At 39.9% G+C, this 17,803-nt stretch overlaps 1 protein-coding gene and 1 long non-coding RNA gene across 3 annotated transcripts in view; one reads left to right on the top strand and one right to left on the bottom strand.

Annotated features, from left to right (window-relative positions):
- Positions 1–499: 499 nt before the first annotated feature.
- On the bottom strand, positions 500–12,728 carry LOC308503662. Its single transcript, XR_013994226.1, has 4 exons — positions 12,555–12,728; positions 11,009–11,113; positions 2,377–2,680; positions 500–2,263 (listed from the first exon to the last, which is right to left on the bottom strand). It is a non-coding gene; the product is annotated as an uncharacterized lncRNA (long non-coding RNA).
- Positions 12,729–12,761: 33 nt separating this feature from the next.
- Positions 12,762–17,803, top strand: part of DCUN1D5 (defective in cullin neddylation 1 domain containing 5) — a 32,501-nt gene continuing 27,459 nt past the window's right edge. For both annotated transcript variants that reach the window (XM_081063147.1, XM_081063148.1), the window contains exons 1-2: positions 12,762–13,173; positions 15,231–15,322. In XM_081063147.1, coding sequence (XP_080919273.1) covers positions 13,088–13,173; positions 15,231–15,322 — 178 coding nt within the window. In that variant the 5' untranslated portion in view covers positions 12,762–13,087. The remainder of the gene's footprint in view (positions 13,174–15,230; positions 15,323–17,803) is intronic.

The following is a 17,803-nucleotide window of genomic DNA, read 5'->3' as shown; positions in this document are numbered from 1 at the left end:
CAGGGGTCCACAGTTCTAGATGATCTCTATCTAAAGTATCTGTGTGAATTCCATGAAAGTGACTAGAGGAAAAAGTTTCGTTTTTGTTGTGTGTTTTTTTTTTCATTTGTATCCATTATATTTGACAAATATTAAGCAAATTATACAAAAGACAATCTTGTTTATAAAATATTGCCCTATTAAATATACTGTTTATACTCTTATTCAATTTAAAGAATACCATAAAATTGTTATATCATTTTTCATATTAAATCAATCATCATCTTGGACAGTGCTGGGGGGCAGTACATGAAAAAATGTCATTTCAGAACCTCTTCTTCAGACTTACAAAAAATGAAACTTACACTATGGCATGGTATTTACATGTTTCAGTAACAGTATATTAAAATATCCGCTCAAATATGACATTTAATGTTCAACTTGTAGGGGAGGAAGTAATTTTCTTCTACCCTTCTAGGGTTCCAGCTGGTTTCATAATTAAATAATCGTGAGACAGATTAACAAGAGAAAATAACCAAGTTTAATTACATATGTACATATGGGACGCCCACATACTTAAGAGAGTCAGAGGCCCCATATACATGAGAAGTTCACAGACAGAAAGTGAAAATGATGAATACATGGCATTCTGTGCTGAGGATGAGATGACTTAGGGCTTCAGAGGGGGGAACGTCATTCAGAGAATGATAAGAGCAGATGTTAAGTAATTAAGTGTTTGCCCTGCCCTATAGATAGGTCATAAAAATGTTATTTCTGGTAATAACTCTTATTATGGACAAGGCCCGCAATTTAGATTCTTCCAGATAGTTCAGGGAGAGGCAGAAGTTTCTTCTGAGCCCACAGGGTCTCCACAGCCTTCAGCTCAAAATAATCCACATGCCAAAGTATTACATCTTGGGGGACGCTGTTCTGAACCACTTCAAATGCAAATACTTAAATATATTAACCTCTTTATATTTTATGTGTCCCTATACAATAAATGAAATTCTAATTTTTCTGACTCTTCCTAAGTCAGTGAGTAGTGCTAACCATTACTACTGTCTGGGTCTAATAGGGAATTGTAGGGACAGAGCTAGGAGAGCAGTTTCCAGGCTCTCGACCTCATATAGAAAGGTGCTGGCTCAGGTAGCAAATGGCCATCAGCTGTAACTAGTTGGCCATTAGCCACTAATATAACTGCTGTGGTGTGGGGACAGAGTCCCAGAGAGCAGTTTCCAGGCTTTCAGCCTCCCGCGTGGAGGTGCTGGCTCAGGTAGTGAATGACCATCAACTGTGATTGGTTGGCCATCAGCTGTACCAGTTAGCCAATTGGCTACTGATGTAACTGCAGGGCTGCGTTGGTTGGTTGGTTGGTTGGCAGGCAGAGAAGTGAATGGCGGACTGCGGATCATGTAGCTACTGCTGCGTGTATCTCGCCCAGCCGCCAGAGAGAATATAGTGGTATGAATCCCCTATCTATGGCTCCATGGGTATTCCTTTTTGGCCTAGCCATATCCTGAGTTCTTATGTGGGGAGAAGGACTAGAGGCCCCGCACGACATGTGGCTGTGCTAGCAAGCAGATAGCGACTAGCAAGTGTGGTTAGCAAGCGGATTCTGGATTGCAAATCATGTTGATCCTACTTCTTGTGTCTCGCCTGGCCGCCAGTGAGACTGGAGTGCAGGAAGACCCCTCGTTGGAGTACTGCCAGATGTTTGCTTTTGTGTCTCGACCAGCCACCATTGAGAATTTAGTGGTATGACTCCCCTACCTATGTCTCCGTTGTTCCTTTTTGGCCTCACCATATGAACCACAAGAATCCTTTTTGGCATTCTTGTGCAGGGAGCGGGAGCTACATGACACATGGCGCAATGAGCAGTGTTCTCCCGGTCAGGTAATGAAGTCGTCTGCCACTGGGCAGGAGGACATGTGGCCCCCCACACACTGAGTGGTGCCTGGTGGCTGCTGTTCTCATGAGTGGGACCCCCATGGAAGGGTGGGAAAACGTGGACAGTTCTCCGACCAGCATAGGAAAAGCCATGCAGCTGCCGGAGAGCTGAACCCCCATGGAGGGATGGAAAGACGTGGACAATTCTCCAACGAGCACAGGCCAGAGAAAGTGAAGGTCATCGCAGCCGTGTGGGCTGGGAAGTGCTTGCTGAGGCAGCCTGGGTGCAGGATTTGTAGTCCCAGGAAGAAACGCTTACTGAGTCCTCGGTGAAAGATGCGGGTGCGGTCAAGGTCGTCCCTCACCCCCAGGTTGGGGAGGACTTGAAGCTTTCGCCCTGCGGAGAGGGCACACATTGTGAAGCCAACGCACATTCCTGGCAAATGACTGTGGACTATGGGGAGTTACCTTCTATCCCTAATTTGATGGACCGCTTGACTGGGAACGTACCACGATGTAGTGGAACTGGCAGATATTGGCTTCCTGTGTCTTGCCTGGCCATCAGCGAGGCTGTGGTGCAGGAAGACCCTTTGTTGAGGTACTGGCGGATGTTTCCTTCTCTGGCTCGACCAGCCGCCATGGAGAATATAGTGCTATGACTCCTCTCTCTATGGCTCCGTTGGTGTTCCTTTTTGGCCTCACCATATTCTGAGTCCACTGGCCAGAACCAGAGATGCTGCATTATAGAAACCAATTCTTCCTGCAGTCAATTCTACCTGAAAGTGGGCAGGTAAGCGCAGCTGTACCTTGTGCACTGAAAATATAGGGGGAGAGAAAGGAAACATTTAAGCAAAGGAGTTGGTTTATAACATACAGCTGAACATAATTCTTTCATCTGCAATTCTGCCAACCTCTCTCCCCCAACTAATCCTCAGCGTGGTTGAAAAGGTAGAGGACTAGGCCAGAAATGTGATCATGTGTGGATGATATTCCCCAATCTCCAGAATGAAGAGAACCAGAAATAGACATTAGAGGAGAACAAAATCAAAGTGTGGACCTCCTTGCTGATAATACTTTTGTTTCATTGTGAGAAAATACAGACACTATGATTAAATAATTCAAATATTTTTAATTTATCAGATGTTAAACACTATTTATTTGAATGCTGAATTAAATTGAATGCTGGTGCTCCATTATGTATTTAAAAATTAAATATCAGTATTAATTCTAGATATATTGCAATATTAATGGCAGGAGGTATGGCAGAGATTGTACTCTGAATTCGCTCTTTTAAAGAGAATATCAGGCGTCATCAAAATGGCAGCGTGAGGGGAGCCTCTGTAAATCTCCCCTGGAATTTACAACAAATGGAACAACTATAACTCCACAAAGGACTCCCTGCATAGCAAACAGGCAAGACAAAGAGGCCCACTACTGAATACACCTAAATGTGGGAAAATTGCGCGAGCAGGGGAGGTGGGAAGGGAGAAGTGCAGAGACGGAGTCGCGCGTGCACAGTACAAAGACCTAGCTCAGTGCTCCAAGCTCGCTGCATCCTGGAACTTCCGCAGCTGCGGGAGAGGGAAGAACTCAGACTGCTAGGGCTCTGTTTATGGCCCACAGGGCTGAGGGGAGAGTATATAACACAGCTGAACCCAACGCTCACGGCAGAGACCTCAGAGAAAAGACTAAGGGAAGAAGGCTGTAAACAGTGGTTTAAGCCCTCACTGCCAAGGAGAGAACAGAAGCCTTAGACATTGAGACTAGCCACCCCCTCCCTACACCCCAGAGTACTCCCACCCCCACCTGGCCAGTGCTAGAAGCAGAACAGTAGCAGTGTCAGATCAAAAGAACAGAAGAATATTTGCTGTTCTGAGAACTGTGGACCGAAGACACAGACTTGCAGCCCAACTAATTCTGGCAAAGGGTAGGCAGCTGCGGAAGCAGGACCAGTTGTGCTGGTGGTCACTGCCATTGATCTGGGCCACCACGCTGCCTCTGGCCCCACCTATCTGGGTGGATCCCTGCAGGAGTAAACAAAACTGCTAAAACACACGGGCTCTGAATCTAGTGCAAGAAGAGCTTTGGAACTTCAAAGCTCTTCTTCAAAAGTTCTTTGCATACCCACACAGACACTGCGCCCTGTGACCCAGGAGAACTATTAACAGAAGAGAAGCCCGTCTCACATGGAATCCCCCCATTGTGTGAGAAGCTTGAATAGTGCAGAGAAAACATAGCACTACCGTGTGAGAGAGAAAAAAGGCTGCAGTCGGAGAGAAAAATAAAACATTCTACCAACAAGTACTGGAAAACAAATGAAAGACCTCTTCCTATCAACCTGTTGCAAAAGCCACTCCTGTAGATGTCTAGGAAGAGAAATAATAAACCAGTAATTGCCATGAATAACCAAAGCAACAAGACAGCTCAGAAAGACAGTGAAAAGTCTCCAGAAAAGGAACTTAAAGATATGGAAATATGTGACTTAAATGACAGAGAATTCAAGATTGCAGTTCTGAAAACACTTAACCAGATGCAAGAAAACACAGAAACGCAGTTTAATGAACTCAGAAACACAATCAAAGAACAACATAAGCATTTTACAAAAGAGATTGAAATTTTAAAAAAGAACCAAATAGAATTTCTGGAGGTTAAGAACTCAATAGAAGAAATGAAAAATGAAATAGTCAGCTTAGGTAGTAGAGTTGACCAGATGGAGGAAGAATCAGTGACATCGAAGATAGAAACCTGGAAATTACACAGATGGAAGAAGAAAGAGACTTGAGACTTAAAAGAAATGAAAGAACTCTACAAGAACTTTCTGACTCCATCAGAAAGAGCAATATAAAATAATGGGCATACCAGGAGCAGAAGAAAGAGAGAAGGGAACAGAGAGTATATTCAAACAAATTGTCAATGAGAACTTCCCAAACTTGTGGACAGAACTGGATCCTCGAAACCAAGAAGAAAATAGAACACCTAATTACCTCAATTCCAACAGGCCTTCTCCAAGGCACATTGTATTGAAACTGTCTAAATTCAACAACTAAAAAAGAATCCTCAAGGCAGCCATGGAAAAGAAGACGGTAACTATAAAGGAAAGCCCATTAGATTATCATCAGATTTTTCTGCAGAATCTCTACAGGCCAGGAAAAAGTGGAAACAAATATTCAAATTATTGAAAGAGAGAAATTATGAGCCAAGAATACTATATCCAGCAAAGATATCCTTTAGATATGAAGGAGGAATAAAGACCTTTCCAGACATACAGAAGCTGAGGGAATTTTCTAATACAGGACGTGCACTACAAGAAATACTAAAGGAGGTTATTAGACAACCATCAACAGGGAGAATTTGTGGCAAATAAAAGAGGGAGAGTAAAGCCCTGAACTGGAATATGGGAATGGAGAAAGAAAGCGTGCTGACGAAAATGGAATACTCTAAATGTCAAACATTCTTTTACATAAACTTAAGGGTAACCACTCAAAAAAAAATCAGGAACTGAAATATATACTGTAATAAAAGAAGAAACAGAGGAAAACATCATAGAATACCACCACACAGAAATAATAGACAAAAACAAAAAGGCAAAGAAACAACGGAGACACAGCCTTACTAGAAAACTAAATATAGAATGACAGGAAATCCTCACGTATCAATAATCACCCTAAATGTAAATGGACTGCACTCACCAATAAAAAGGCACAGAGTAGCAGACTGGTTCAAAAAACTAAACCCACCATATGCTGTCTCCAAGAGACACATCTTAGCTACAAGGACAAGCACAGACTCAAAGTGAAAGGGTGGAAATTGACACTCCAAGCAAATGGTACCCAGAGAAAATCAGGTGTATCCATACTGATATCAGAAAAAACAGACTTCAGGGTGAAAAAGATAACAAGAGACAAAGATGGACATTTCATAATGGTAAAGGGGACTATACAACAAGATGACATAACAGTCATCAATATTTATGCCCCCAATCAGGAGGCACCAAAATATACCAAGCAACTACTAACAGAACTAAAGGGGGAAATTGACTAAAACACAATTATACTAGGGAACTAACTAAATCATTGACAGCTATGGATAGATCATCCAAACAGAAAATAAATATCGAAATAGCAGCCCTAAATGACACATTAGATGAAATGGACATAACTGACATATATAGAGCACTTCATCCTAAAACATCAGATTATGCATTCTTTTTGAGTGTACATGGAACATTCTCAAGGATAGACCATGTATTGGGAACTAAAATCAGCCTCAGCAAATTTAATTAGATTGAAATCATACCAAGCATATTCTCTGATCACAGGGCTTCGAAATTGGATATCAACTGCAAAAAGAAAGCAGGAAAAAATACAAATACATAAAGATTAAACAACATACTTTTAAAGAACGACTGGGTCAAAGAATAAATTAGAGGAGAGATCAAGAGATACATAGAAACAAATGACAATGAAAACACATCCTACCAAAATTTTTGGGATGCAGCAAAAGCAGTTTTAAGAGGGAAATTTACATCATTACAGGCCTATCTCAAGAAACAAGAAAAATCTAAAATAAATAACCTCACGTTACACCTTAAAGAATTAGGAAATGAAGAACAAATGAAACCCAATGTCAGCGGAAGAAAGGAAATAACAAAAATCAGAGCAGAACTAAATGAAATAGAGAACAAAAAGACAATAGAAAAAATTAATGTGGCAAAGCGCTGGTTCTTTGAAAAGATTAACAAAATTGACAAACCCTTGGCTAGACTCACTAAGATAAAAAGAGAGAAGACACTAATTAGCAAAGTCAGAAATGAAAAAGGGGAAGTTATCACGGACGCCACAGAAATACAAAGGATCTTCCAAAAATACTTAGTGAAGGACTATAGTGAAGGATTATATGCCACCAAATTCAATAACCTAGAAGAAATGGACAAGTTCTTAGAAACATATAGCCTTCCAAGGCTGAACCATGAAGACCTAGAAAATCTATACAGACCAATCACCATTAACGATATTGAATCAGTCATCCAAAACCTTCCCAAAAGCAAAATTCCAGGACCAGATGGCTTCACTAGTGAATTCTACCAAACCATTAAAGAGGATCTAATACCAATCCTGCTCAAACTCTTCCAAAAAAATTGAAGAGACAGTACTCCCCAATTCATTTTATGAGGCCAACATTACCCTGATACCAAACCTGGTAAGGACAACACAAAGAAAGAAAACTACAGACCAATATCTCTGAAAAACTGAAGCCCTTTTCTCTACGTTCAGGAACACGACAGGGCTGTCCCCTATCACCTCTGCTTTTCAACAAATTGCTGAAAGTCCTTGCCAGAGCAATGAGGCAACAGAAGGAAATAAAGGCATCCAAATTGGGAATGAAAAAGTTAAATTGTCACTCTTTGCAGATGACATGATGCTATATATAGAAAACCCTAAAGACTCCACCAAAAAGCTATTAGAAACAATCAACGAATACAGTAAAGTTGCCAGCTATAACATCAACATACAAAAGTCCATTGCATTCCTATATACTAACAATGAAACCTCAGAAAAAGAAATACAAAAAACAATTCCTTTTGCAATTGCAGCAAAAAGAATAAAATACCTAGGAATAAACTTAACCAAGGATGTGAAAGACCTATATGCTGAAAAGTATAAGACATTTTTTAAAGAAATTGAAGAAGACACAAAGAAATGGAAAGACATTCTGTGCTCATGGATTGGAAGAATCAACATAGTTAAAATGGCCATATTACCCAAAGCAATATACAGATTTAATGCAATCCCCATCAAAATCCCAATGGCATTTTTTAAAGAAATAGAACAAAAAATCATCAGATTTGTTTGGAACCACAAAAGACCGCGAATAACCAAAGCAATCTTAAAAAAAAAAAAGAACAATACTGGAGGTATCACACTCCCTGACTTTAGCTTGTACTACAGGGCTACAATAATCAAAACAGCATGGTATTGGCAGAAAAACAGACACATAGACCAATGGAATAGAATTGAGAACCCAGAAATAAAACCACATAAATATGGACAGATAATTTTTGACAAAGAAGCAAAAATCATACAATGGAGAAAAGACAGCCTCTTCAATAAATGGTGCTGGCAGAATTGGATAGCCACGTGCAAAAGAATGAAACTGCTTTTAAGGTGTGCACAGGGCTGTCTTCACAAGCATGCAATCTATGCAACTGAATAGGGCCTCATGCTTAGAAAGACCCTGAATTGGATTTGATGGTCTGCTTTCACAGCGTGTTAAATATTTTTTGAACAAGGGACTGCATTTTCATTTTGCTCTGGGCCCTACAAATCATGTAGTTGGTCCTAGGTGTTAGGTTATACTAGAACGGTGTGCAGATGGAAACTTTAGCTGCATAGAGAATGTAGTAAGAGTTCAGTGAAGTTTGTCTGATAATTTCCTGGTTGTTTAGCCCATAGAGAGAAAATATCTTCAAAAAATTTTTGTGCTTTTCTTTTCTGCACATTCTTGCTCATGAGCCTTAGTCAATTTTCATTGCCTCAAGGAGAATTATGACTGCTAAATAAGAAATGTAAAACAGTTGTTTAGTTTTTTTCTTTAAAAATGTTCTGAAACCTCACGATATCAAAATGCAATTGAAAGCCAAAACTTCTGATTCTCATGAGCCATATTTTCTCTAGAGACAAGAAGTCTCTTGCAAATTATAAGTACAGGCCCTGAAAGAAGAGTTTATGCTGTAACAACCCTGAAACAGAGTTTATGCTGTAACACTTGAAAGTCGTCTTGGCTAGGACAATGGTTCAAGAGGTGGATAGGACTCAAACTTGGCAGAGATCTCTGTGAAACTAGAGATGAGGGGGAAGATCTGCAAAGATACATGGAGAAGAGCAGACTCAGATTTTGTAGAGTATCCAATGGTCACTTGTCTCGTTAGGGAAGATGTAGATGCCTGATCACTGCACTGTACACCTGGAGCTGAAGCTGAACAATAATGAATGTCAACTATAATTTTATATATACATATAGTTACAAGAAGCGGAGTGCAGCATTAGGAATAGAGACAGTGGAAATATAATGGCTGTGTGCGATGTCAGAGGGATAGTGGATGGGGGTAGAGAGGGACTGTCACTGTGTGAGTGATATAAATGATAAATGTCTAACTATTATATTGTTTTGTGCACCTAAAACTAATAAAATAAGGAGAAAAAAAAAAAAAACACCAACATCGTTGCCAGTGACCAGAGCAGTGTGGGTGCCAAGTAAATGAGACTATTTACAGATCATTTACTGCCATTCTATGAGTCATTGCCTCTGCTGCCTCTGCTGCATTCATGTGAGCTAATCTACTTCATGCTGAATAGTGAGGGTCTTCAGTAACTGCCCACATGTCACCTATGGATTTTCCTAAGGAGCAATCATGGCCTAAGAATTTTCTGAATCCCATTCAAACTGCCCTGTGTAGACAATCCTGTTTTCAATGGCTGAGAACTTGGTTAAGAGCCCTGAAAATAAAGAGGGGGTCATTGAATGAAAAAAGATTATAATGATATGGAAGGAAAAGCCCCACTACCAGAATTTCGGTGGAAATGGACAGTGGCTACTCCCTCAGTTTGGTTCCCAGTCAGGCTGAGCTCCCAGTCAGTTGTTATGCTCTAGCACACTGCTTTAGGATGTAAGGGGTACATGGCATGGGTTACATAGATCTGCATTGCTGGGCTTCTCTAAAACACTAGAAGTTCCTGTGGGCTTTACTGATGCTCCAAAACAGAAAGTCCTGTTTTCATACCCCAGTTCTACTGTTCTCTTCTCTAAGAGTCTTCTCTCTCAGGCCTTATGTGTATGGAAATGTTATACAAAATTTTGACTTACAGAGTTGTTTTGAAAATCAATGGTAATGTATGGAAAGGAAAGTATTTATATGGATTCAGGACTATAATAACATGTGGCATCCCATAAGTCACTTAATTTCTGTGTTGCTTGTTTTCCAGGCAAGTAGAAATGCCATATCTGAAAGAGGTGTTAAGAAAATATAAACAATGTATAAAATATATAAATTAACACATTTTAGGGCACCATTTTGATACAGATACAACTATTTTAAGAGACATGTTTCATCGCTACATTCTATAACCCCCAAAAGCTAAGGGACACGTGTATAACCAACACGTCAAATAGATGACAGAACTACATGGCTCAGTCTCATTCCTTCTGCCATCTGCCCTATTTGGTACAAATATATGTCCGTTGCCATTAGAAATGGATATTTGTTTTCCCTATATCCTTCCCTGTAACAGTAGGATAAATGAAGGATAAAGGAAATTATGAGTCTTACCTAAAGTCACTGCCTTCTTTTGGATCTGAAATGAGGACACATAAGTTTCTGCTAAATCATGTAAGTTTCTCTCCCTTTCCTTCTCATTATTTTCATTAAAAAATTTTCCTACCCAACAAAGTATTCTGTCATACCTTTGTTTCCCCAAAAATAAGATAGCCGGACAATCAGCTCTAATGCGTCTTTTGGAGCAAAAATAAGACCCGGTCTTATTTTACTATAATATGGTGGTGGCAGTAGGTACTGAGCAGAGGAGGCAATGAAGAAAATGATCTACATAACCCTGGAAATCACCATCCCATTATTATGAGTAACAAGCATACATTACTGACCCTATTATTTGTTCATAAAGTACTCTTAAATGCAATTAGACTGCATGTATTTCCTCCTCCAGACTCTAAACTTTATGAATGCAGGAGTCACACCTGCCTTTTATATCTCTAAACCCAGGACAGTTCCTGGTTTAAGTCATCATTAAATATTGTTTGAACAACAGAATGAATGAATGAATACCATAAACAGATTCAGAGAATTCTATAGATGCCAGTAGTCTCCTGTCCATTCACTGCATTGAGCTAAATCTCCAGAATCTCCAGATGTGGTGGGTCTTCTTCCTTGGGTCTAGAAGTGGTTCTTCGTGGTCCAGTGGTCTATGAACTAAGAGACAATTATCTGCTCTCCTCTCTTGTACAATAAACAACGGAGAAGGTCCATGATAACCACAATAAATATCCTTACTTAGAAAAGATGTGCAATAGTTACTGGGCCATAGCAATGCAGGTATCCTGCCACACAGTCATTATGAAGGTTCCTTACCCAGTGATTCAGCCTTGATTCTGCTCTCTGGAAGAATATCCTTTGAACATTGCCCTCTGGGGTCTTTGTCTTCATCATTTAGATGTTCCTTCCATTTCCTTTGTTCTGTTTGGGGAAAGGGATGTTTAGCTTTGTAATTCACTTCTTGAAGAAATAAGATTGGTTATGTCTAATAGTGTCTTGTCATTGTTTTGAGTATGTGTGGGTTGTTTGGGGGAAGGGGGAGTTGCACTTCTTATGAGCTTTGACAGGTATATACACCACCACTTCAATCAAGATAGAGGATATACAACATGTCTATTATCCAAAAAGCGCCCTTGTGCCACTTTAGTCTTCTCCCTCCATTACCACCCTATTCCAGTCCCCAAGTATCAGTGATATGCTGTCCTGTAGATAAGTTTTGCTTGTTCTAGAATTTCATCAAATATTCAGCTAGTGTTCAAATTTCCAATTGTCTCACAAATGTCATAATATCATTCAAATTGTTTGACTCAAGATTCAAAGACTCACGAAAAATGATTGACATATCCTTTAAAATTTCCTTCTCTCTTTCTAATAATTTGTTGCAGACTCTGGACCATTTTTCCCGTAGATTTTTCCGTCAGTTTAGATCTTGTTGATTGCACTGGGTATTAACATGTTCCTCTGTCCTCTACTTACAGATGGTATTTTTTTTAGACTTGATCTTATTCAGATTTGATGTTTTGGTCTCATGCATTTTTAATTGGGTTTAAGATTTATGGCATTCAAGAACAACATTCTTTTGGTTATAAGTATCAGAGAACTGCATAAGCAAAACAGTGAGATTCAGTGGCTCATGTCAACAAATTTCCAGGGCACATCATGGATTCAGGGCTCACATCATAAAATCATGTTTTGGATTTTTTCTGCTTGATTCTGGTCTCTTCTGAGTTTTGGATTTATTCTCCACATCCTCTCAGGTTCAAGTCCATAGGAAATAAAGTTGCCTCCTGATGGTTCAATTTCATGTCATTGGTACTGACTGGCCTGACTTGAATGTATGTCCATTCTGACCCAATCAACGGCACTGCAGAAATATGGTAATCAGATTGGCCAGAGGAGGGTTGCAAGGTGGAGGTCATCTCACCAAAACCCATGCGACAACCTTTATTTATAAACAATATTTTCACTGAAGTGTAGGTGGAGTGATTACAAGTGTTTTGGATAATACAGTCTGGGGGAAGGCCCCTTGAAATATCCCCCAAATTCTTTTTTACTAGGTCACCGATCACAGACTGTCGCTTTTCTGAGAGGTAAGCTCTGTGAAACAGAAATAGGAAAGCTAAGTTTTAAAAAAGGAAAAAGTGATAACACAGAGGTCAGGGAAAACGGAGAAGGGGTGGGAGAGTCTGCGGCTGATCGCCGGCCCATAAAGGAACATGCATTTAAGGCGTGGGTAATAATTAAAGTGAGGTTACTGAATAGAAGAGCTCAGAAGTGAAAGTTGGTTTGCTTTACCCGGTTATTTTTAAGGCCAACTGCAAAATATTAGTGGTTTCATAAAACCTATCTGGAGGTGACTTACCAGCGTTTGGGCGGGGTAGAAGTTGCGTGGGAAAGGTTAGGATACCCTGGACAACCAACGGCCGTCAACCAGCCAACAAAGCCCGGTTTCTCCACTCGCGGCAGCCACACTGCCTGGTTCAGCCTGGGAGCCGGTGTGCCGGCGGCCACCAGACCCACACCCCTCCCGGGGACCGGCTCCGCGCTTGCGTCACTTCCGGCCTTTGGCGATTCGCATCCGGGTCAGGCTGAGCCTCTTGCTCTTGGAATCTGTGACTGGTGGAGGTGCTGAGCTGTCCGCGTTCTCTCTTCCCGGTGTGACCAAGCCGCAGTGTCCACCGAGGAGGATTGGTCCCCCTTCCTCGAGCACAGAAAGACGAGGGGGAAACCTGGGAGCGGCCGGTGGCCAGCCTGGGCCGCTCTGGTGCGGGTTGGCGACTCTGCGGCTCCGCTTGCTGCTGTCTCTGGGAAGCGGGTGCCAGCACTGAGGAGTCTTCAGTGGACAGCGCCCCCCGTCCCCGGCTCCCCTGGCCGCCCTACCGGGGAGGGCGGAAGATGCCGGTGAAGAAGAAGAGAAAATCCTCTGGGGTGGCAGCGGCGGTGGCGGAAGACGGAGGCCTTAAAAAGTGTAAAATCTCCAGGTACCACCTCCTCCCCCCCCCAACTCCCCTTCAGTCTTTCCTCCTTTGCTGGACGGCGAGAGGAGAGGGAGGCTCGGGCTGGCGAGAGGCGACCCCCCCACGGCCCCCCTAAACCCAGGGGCTAAGGGCAGAACCCGCAAGTCTCGGCGCCCGACTGCACCGCGTGCTCGTGGTGTGTGAGCCGCGGCGCCGGGCAGTGCCCCGAAGGGGGGGGAAATGGGAATGCGCACGTCAGATGCGCTCTTTCCCCTACCCCCTTACCCCGTTCACCCCTCCCGCCTTCCTTCCAAGCCCAGGAGTGAGTACAAATACGCCGAAGGGTCACTTCTAGGATTTCTTTGGAGAGTGTGAAGGAAGAAGCCGAGTATGAGAAATCTTGACCTGGCAGCCGCCCGTGGTAATGACAGAAAGAAAACCTCCCCGTGCTGTACTTGGCCTCCCAATTGAGTGTGTGGAGTGGTCTAACCCGGAGGATCCCCGTAGGAGGCCTTTAAAATCGGAGGAGACCCATTTGCTGGAAGTGCCTCCACCTGCGCCACGTCCCTGTGTGCCGCGTGGGAAAGGCCCGACGTGCGTTTTGTTGTCTCGCATTCAGGATGTTGTCAGCTCTCCATATAAGTGTTAATAATTTGAGAGCTGTGGTGCCCTGTGTCGCCTTGGAGAAAAAAAGAAAACAAAGCAGAATTGTAGATAACAGCTCTTTGATCCCATTTGTCCTGTCATTGAGGTATCACAGCAACAGTGCGTGCTGCAAAGAATTGTTGCAATAATTTCGGTGTGAGAAGTGGGTTTTTTTAATCTCCGGATTGGGTGTCTTTGTATCAGTTGGTGGCACTTGGTGTGACAGCTTTACATGCTGCCTTTAAAAGAAGACCGTAGCCAGCGTTATAAAGGGGAGATGATTATATAACTCTCCTTAAAGAGAGATCTGCTTAAAACGTGAGGTTGGTGACTTATTTAGTCTGCATCTTCCTTTTTGTAATTAGTTGGATTTGTTTCCTTCATTACGCTGTTTGGGAAACAAGAGCCTAAGTACACTGTTTGGGTTATTACTGTGAAAGATGATGCTGTTTTCTTACACCTCTTGGTAACTCACACTAGAATTTGACGTGGTTACTGCACTGACTTCAATTTTTATGAAACATGCAGATTAGTTTTTTATTACTCTAACTTATAGTCACCTTAAGTATATAATGAGTCAGAATTATTTAAATTAAGCACATTAAAATAGCTGAGCAGTCATTATTAGAATTCAAGTGATACTTGATCATCTTCGAGTTTTAAATATGGTACTCTTATTTTACATTATATTACTCAGTTGCAGAAGTTATAGCATTTCCATGTCATTGTTGTAGTGGAACTATCCACGCTCCTTGTGAAGTTTATTAAATTTTAGAGGCCATTTGTGAACTTCTCCACTTCAAATGATTTTATGAAAAAGATAAATAGATTCAGATTAAATAGCTTTGACTCAATTATTTGTACTATGATTATTTCTTAGGGTTTTTTTGTTTGTTTTTTCATCTGTGGAATTTAATTATGCCCTTAGGTCCTAAATCATCTTTTATCTTTAAATATCTGTTTAAGCTTGGTAGATGATAAACAGCTCTTAATATATAATTTTATTTTGAAAATTGTTAAATTAAGTACCAAAATATACTTTGTAAGATTCTGTTTTCAAATGTGTATCTATTATACGCAAATATAATGTCCATGCAGTTCAGAATAAGAATCACTCTAAAGTTTTATATTTTTCCAACTACCAATCCTGCATTGAGACCATTAAGTTGAACTTCTGCAATCTGGGGAAATAATTGTAGTTGATATTTTTGGCATTTGATAGTGAGCAAAGTAATTTTTGGGTTTTGTTAGCCAGAAATTTTAATATATAAACTACTGTATCAAATTGCAAATACTTAACAACTCTAATTTTTTCCTATAATACCGGGTGTAAAAAAAAAGTTTTGTTAAGTTTACATTGAAGTAGTTTATGTTGAACTAGCATTTCACTAAAAGTTGAGATGATAAAATTCTTAGGTATTTGTGTGTTTTCTAAGTTATTGCAGATCCCAACCCTCTGCTAGACTAATAAGTGGAGAGGAACATTTTTCAAGCAAGAAGTGCCTGGCTTGGTTTTATGAGTATGCAGGTAATGAAATTAATATAAGAAGATATCAGTCACATGCTTTAAAACGTTGTTTTTTTGTTTGATTGTTTTGGGAGGTTTTTTGGTTCATTTATTTAACAAATTATTTATTTCATGCTTTCTGTGTGTTAGTGCTGTATACTGGGGATTGTGGGTAGGCTAAGAATTTGGTGCTGTTTCCGGTTATGTCTTTAAATATATAATTCAACATATATTTAGTGGGAGGAGTGAAACTCATTTACTATTAATAAAATTTGTAAACAGACAGATTCACTTACCGGTTTACATCTATTGGCTAAAGTAGAGTTGGTATTTTGGAAAACACAAAATATGTGATAAAACAGTTTTTTTACTACTATAGTTCTTATTTTTCTTTTCTGTAATTTTTTGAATTTTTTCTGAATCACAAAGTATGTGATAAAACATTTTTTTTACTATAGTTCTCATTTTTCTTTTCTGTATTTTTTTGAATTTTTTTCTGAACCAGAAACTGACATTTTCTGAAACTTCTGGAAGACAGTAAAAGATTTAAAACTCAGATATATAATAATACAATACATTTACCCTTTAATAATTGCTATTTAGCTATTAACTTCGAGAAGAAAATAAAAATACTGTTATTAATACAGTGTGATAAATGCTGTATTAGGAAGATGTGCTGTGAAATTTCATAGAAGAAATATGTAACCCAGCCTTGAAGTGTCAGCAAAGGCTTCTTGAAGGAGCTAACTTAAGCTAAACTGTGTTACGTGTTCCATGTAAAGCTCTAGGCCTAGTGTGGGCTGAAAGTCAAAGCTAGGGATGAGGCTGAAGAGTTAAGCAAATATATGAAAACGAACACTTGTTTCCCACTTATTACTAACTTTTTTACAAGCCTATATGGAAGAAAAGCTTTTTTCCATTAGAGTGGTTTTGGTCTTTTGGAATTACTGATGTTAAAGCTCTGTCTTTTCTATTTATTACCCTTGTTTCCTTTCCCTTATATGCCTCCCTGTTTTTTTCTTTTCTTCTCCTCTTTCATCACTGTCATTCTCAGAGTGTTTAAAATAAAACAGGGTACATGCAGTCATTGTCTTATATGTAGTGCTAATCAAGTTAAGGCCTCAAGTGTATTCTGAACTTGAGATATAAGTTTAGGCTAATTGTATTAAGACTATTTGGGGGTGGGGTGGGAACAGTAATTTCACTGTTGGAATCAGCTGAGTGATCCCAAAAGTATAATTGAAAAATTGTGTAGTAACAGAACAGATTCTTTCTAGACCAGAAAAATTGCTATTATTAGCATCCCAAGACAACTGCTAACCCAAATTAAATGAAGATAATTCATTTTCTTACTGACCTCCATTTAAAATGTTGACCCATTATTCAGAATGCCAGTGTTACTGATTTGCATGATAATAGAATTGAAAGGTCACTCATTTTATTTATAAAGGTTACTAGATACCATAAAATTAGTCTTTTTTTTTACTTTCATGCTTATTTGTTTTACCTCTCCTAGGGACTTTTCTGGGTAGCATGAGATTCTAATTAGTTAAACATTTCTATGCTACCATTTTTGTAATAGCCATCATAATAATTACTAGGACTTTTCTGTTAAGTAAACAGTGTTATCCTTATTTTATAGATGAGAAAACTGACAGATCAAGTAATTTACTTAAGACCATACAGTGACAAGAAGCAGGAGTCTAACCTACGTCATTCTGATTGTAGAGCCTATGCTTTTAACTATTACTATCTTGTAATGTTTATTTAAAAAAAAAATATGTATGTGGCAACTAATTTTCCTTTTTCAAAGAAAATACTAGGAAGTGCACTTGCGGTTGACTTATCTTCAGTCATTCATTGAACGATTCATTCAATAAATATCTGTTGAGCACTTGTGTGTGCGGGGGATATAGTTGTGAACATGTTAAGATAGAGCCCTGCCTTTGGGGAACTTGCCGTCTAACGGGAAGATATACAGAAAATAGTGAGTAGGCAAGATAATTACAGATGGTGGAGCATTATAAAGGTAATAAATAAGGTAAGGTGCCAGGATAGAAAGCAGAAAGTTTGCATGGACTTTCAAATAGAGTGATTAGGAAAGACCTTTCTACAGGTTACTATGGGCAGAGACCTAATTGATAAGGAGGAACCAGTTATTTGCCAAATGAACAGTAACTTCCATCTTAAAATGGGGATGTCCCTTATTAAAATGGAGATAATTGTGCCTACTGAGATAACATACTTAAAGCACTTAGCACAGTAGTACCTGGTATATAATCAGAACCCAATAAATGTTAGCTATTATTAAAAGAGTAATAGTATTACAGCATCAGATTAACTGGTTGTATATGTTTGTAGTACTGTTCCAAAATAAATAGTGTAGCTCCTATGTGGCTCATGTTGAAGGTGCTATGTCATTCTTTGAGCACGGTTGTTTTTCCTGAGCTGCTTCCCTGAAAATAAGACCTAGTTGGACCATCAGCTCTAATGCGTCTTTTG

Source organism: Rhinolophus hipposideros, assembly GCF_964194185.1.
Source record: "Rhinolophus hipposideros genome assembly, chromosome: 10".
In the NCBI taxonomy this organism is placed as follows: domain Eukaryota; kingdom Metazoa; phylum Chordata; class Mammalia; order Chiroptera; family Rhinolophidae; genus Rhinolophus; species Rhinolophus hipposideros.
Note: the sequence above shows the minus strand (reverse complement) of the source record. Positions and strands in the feature narration are given on the sequence as shown.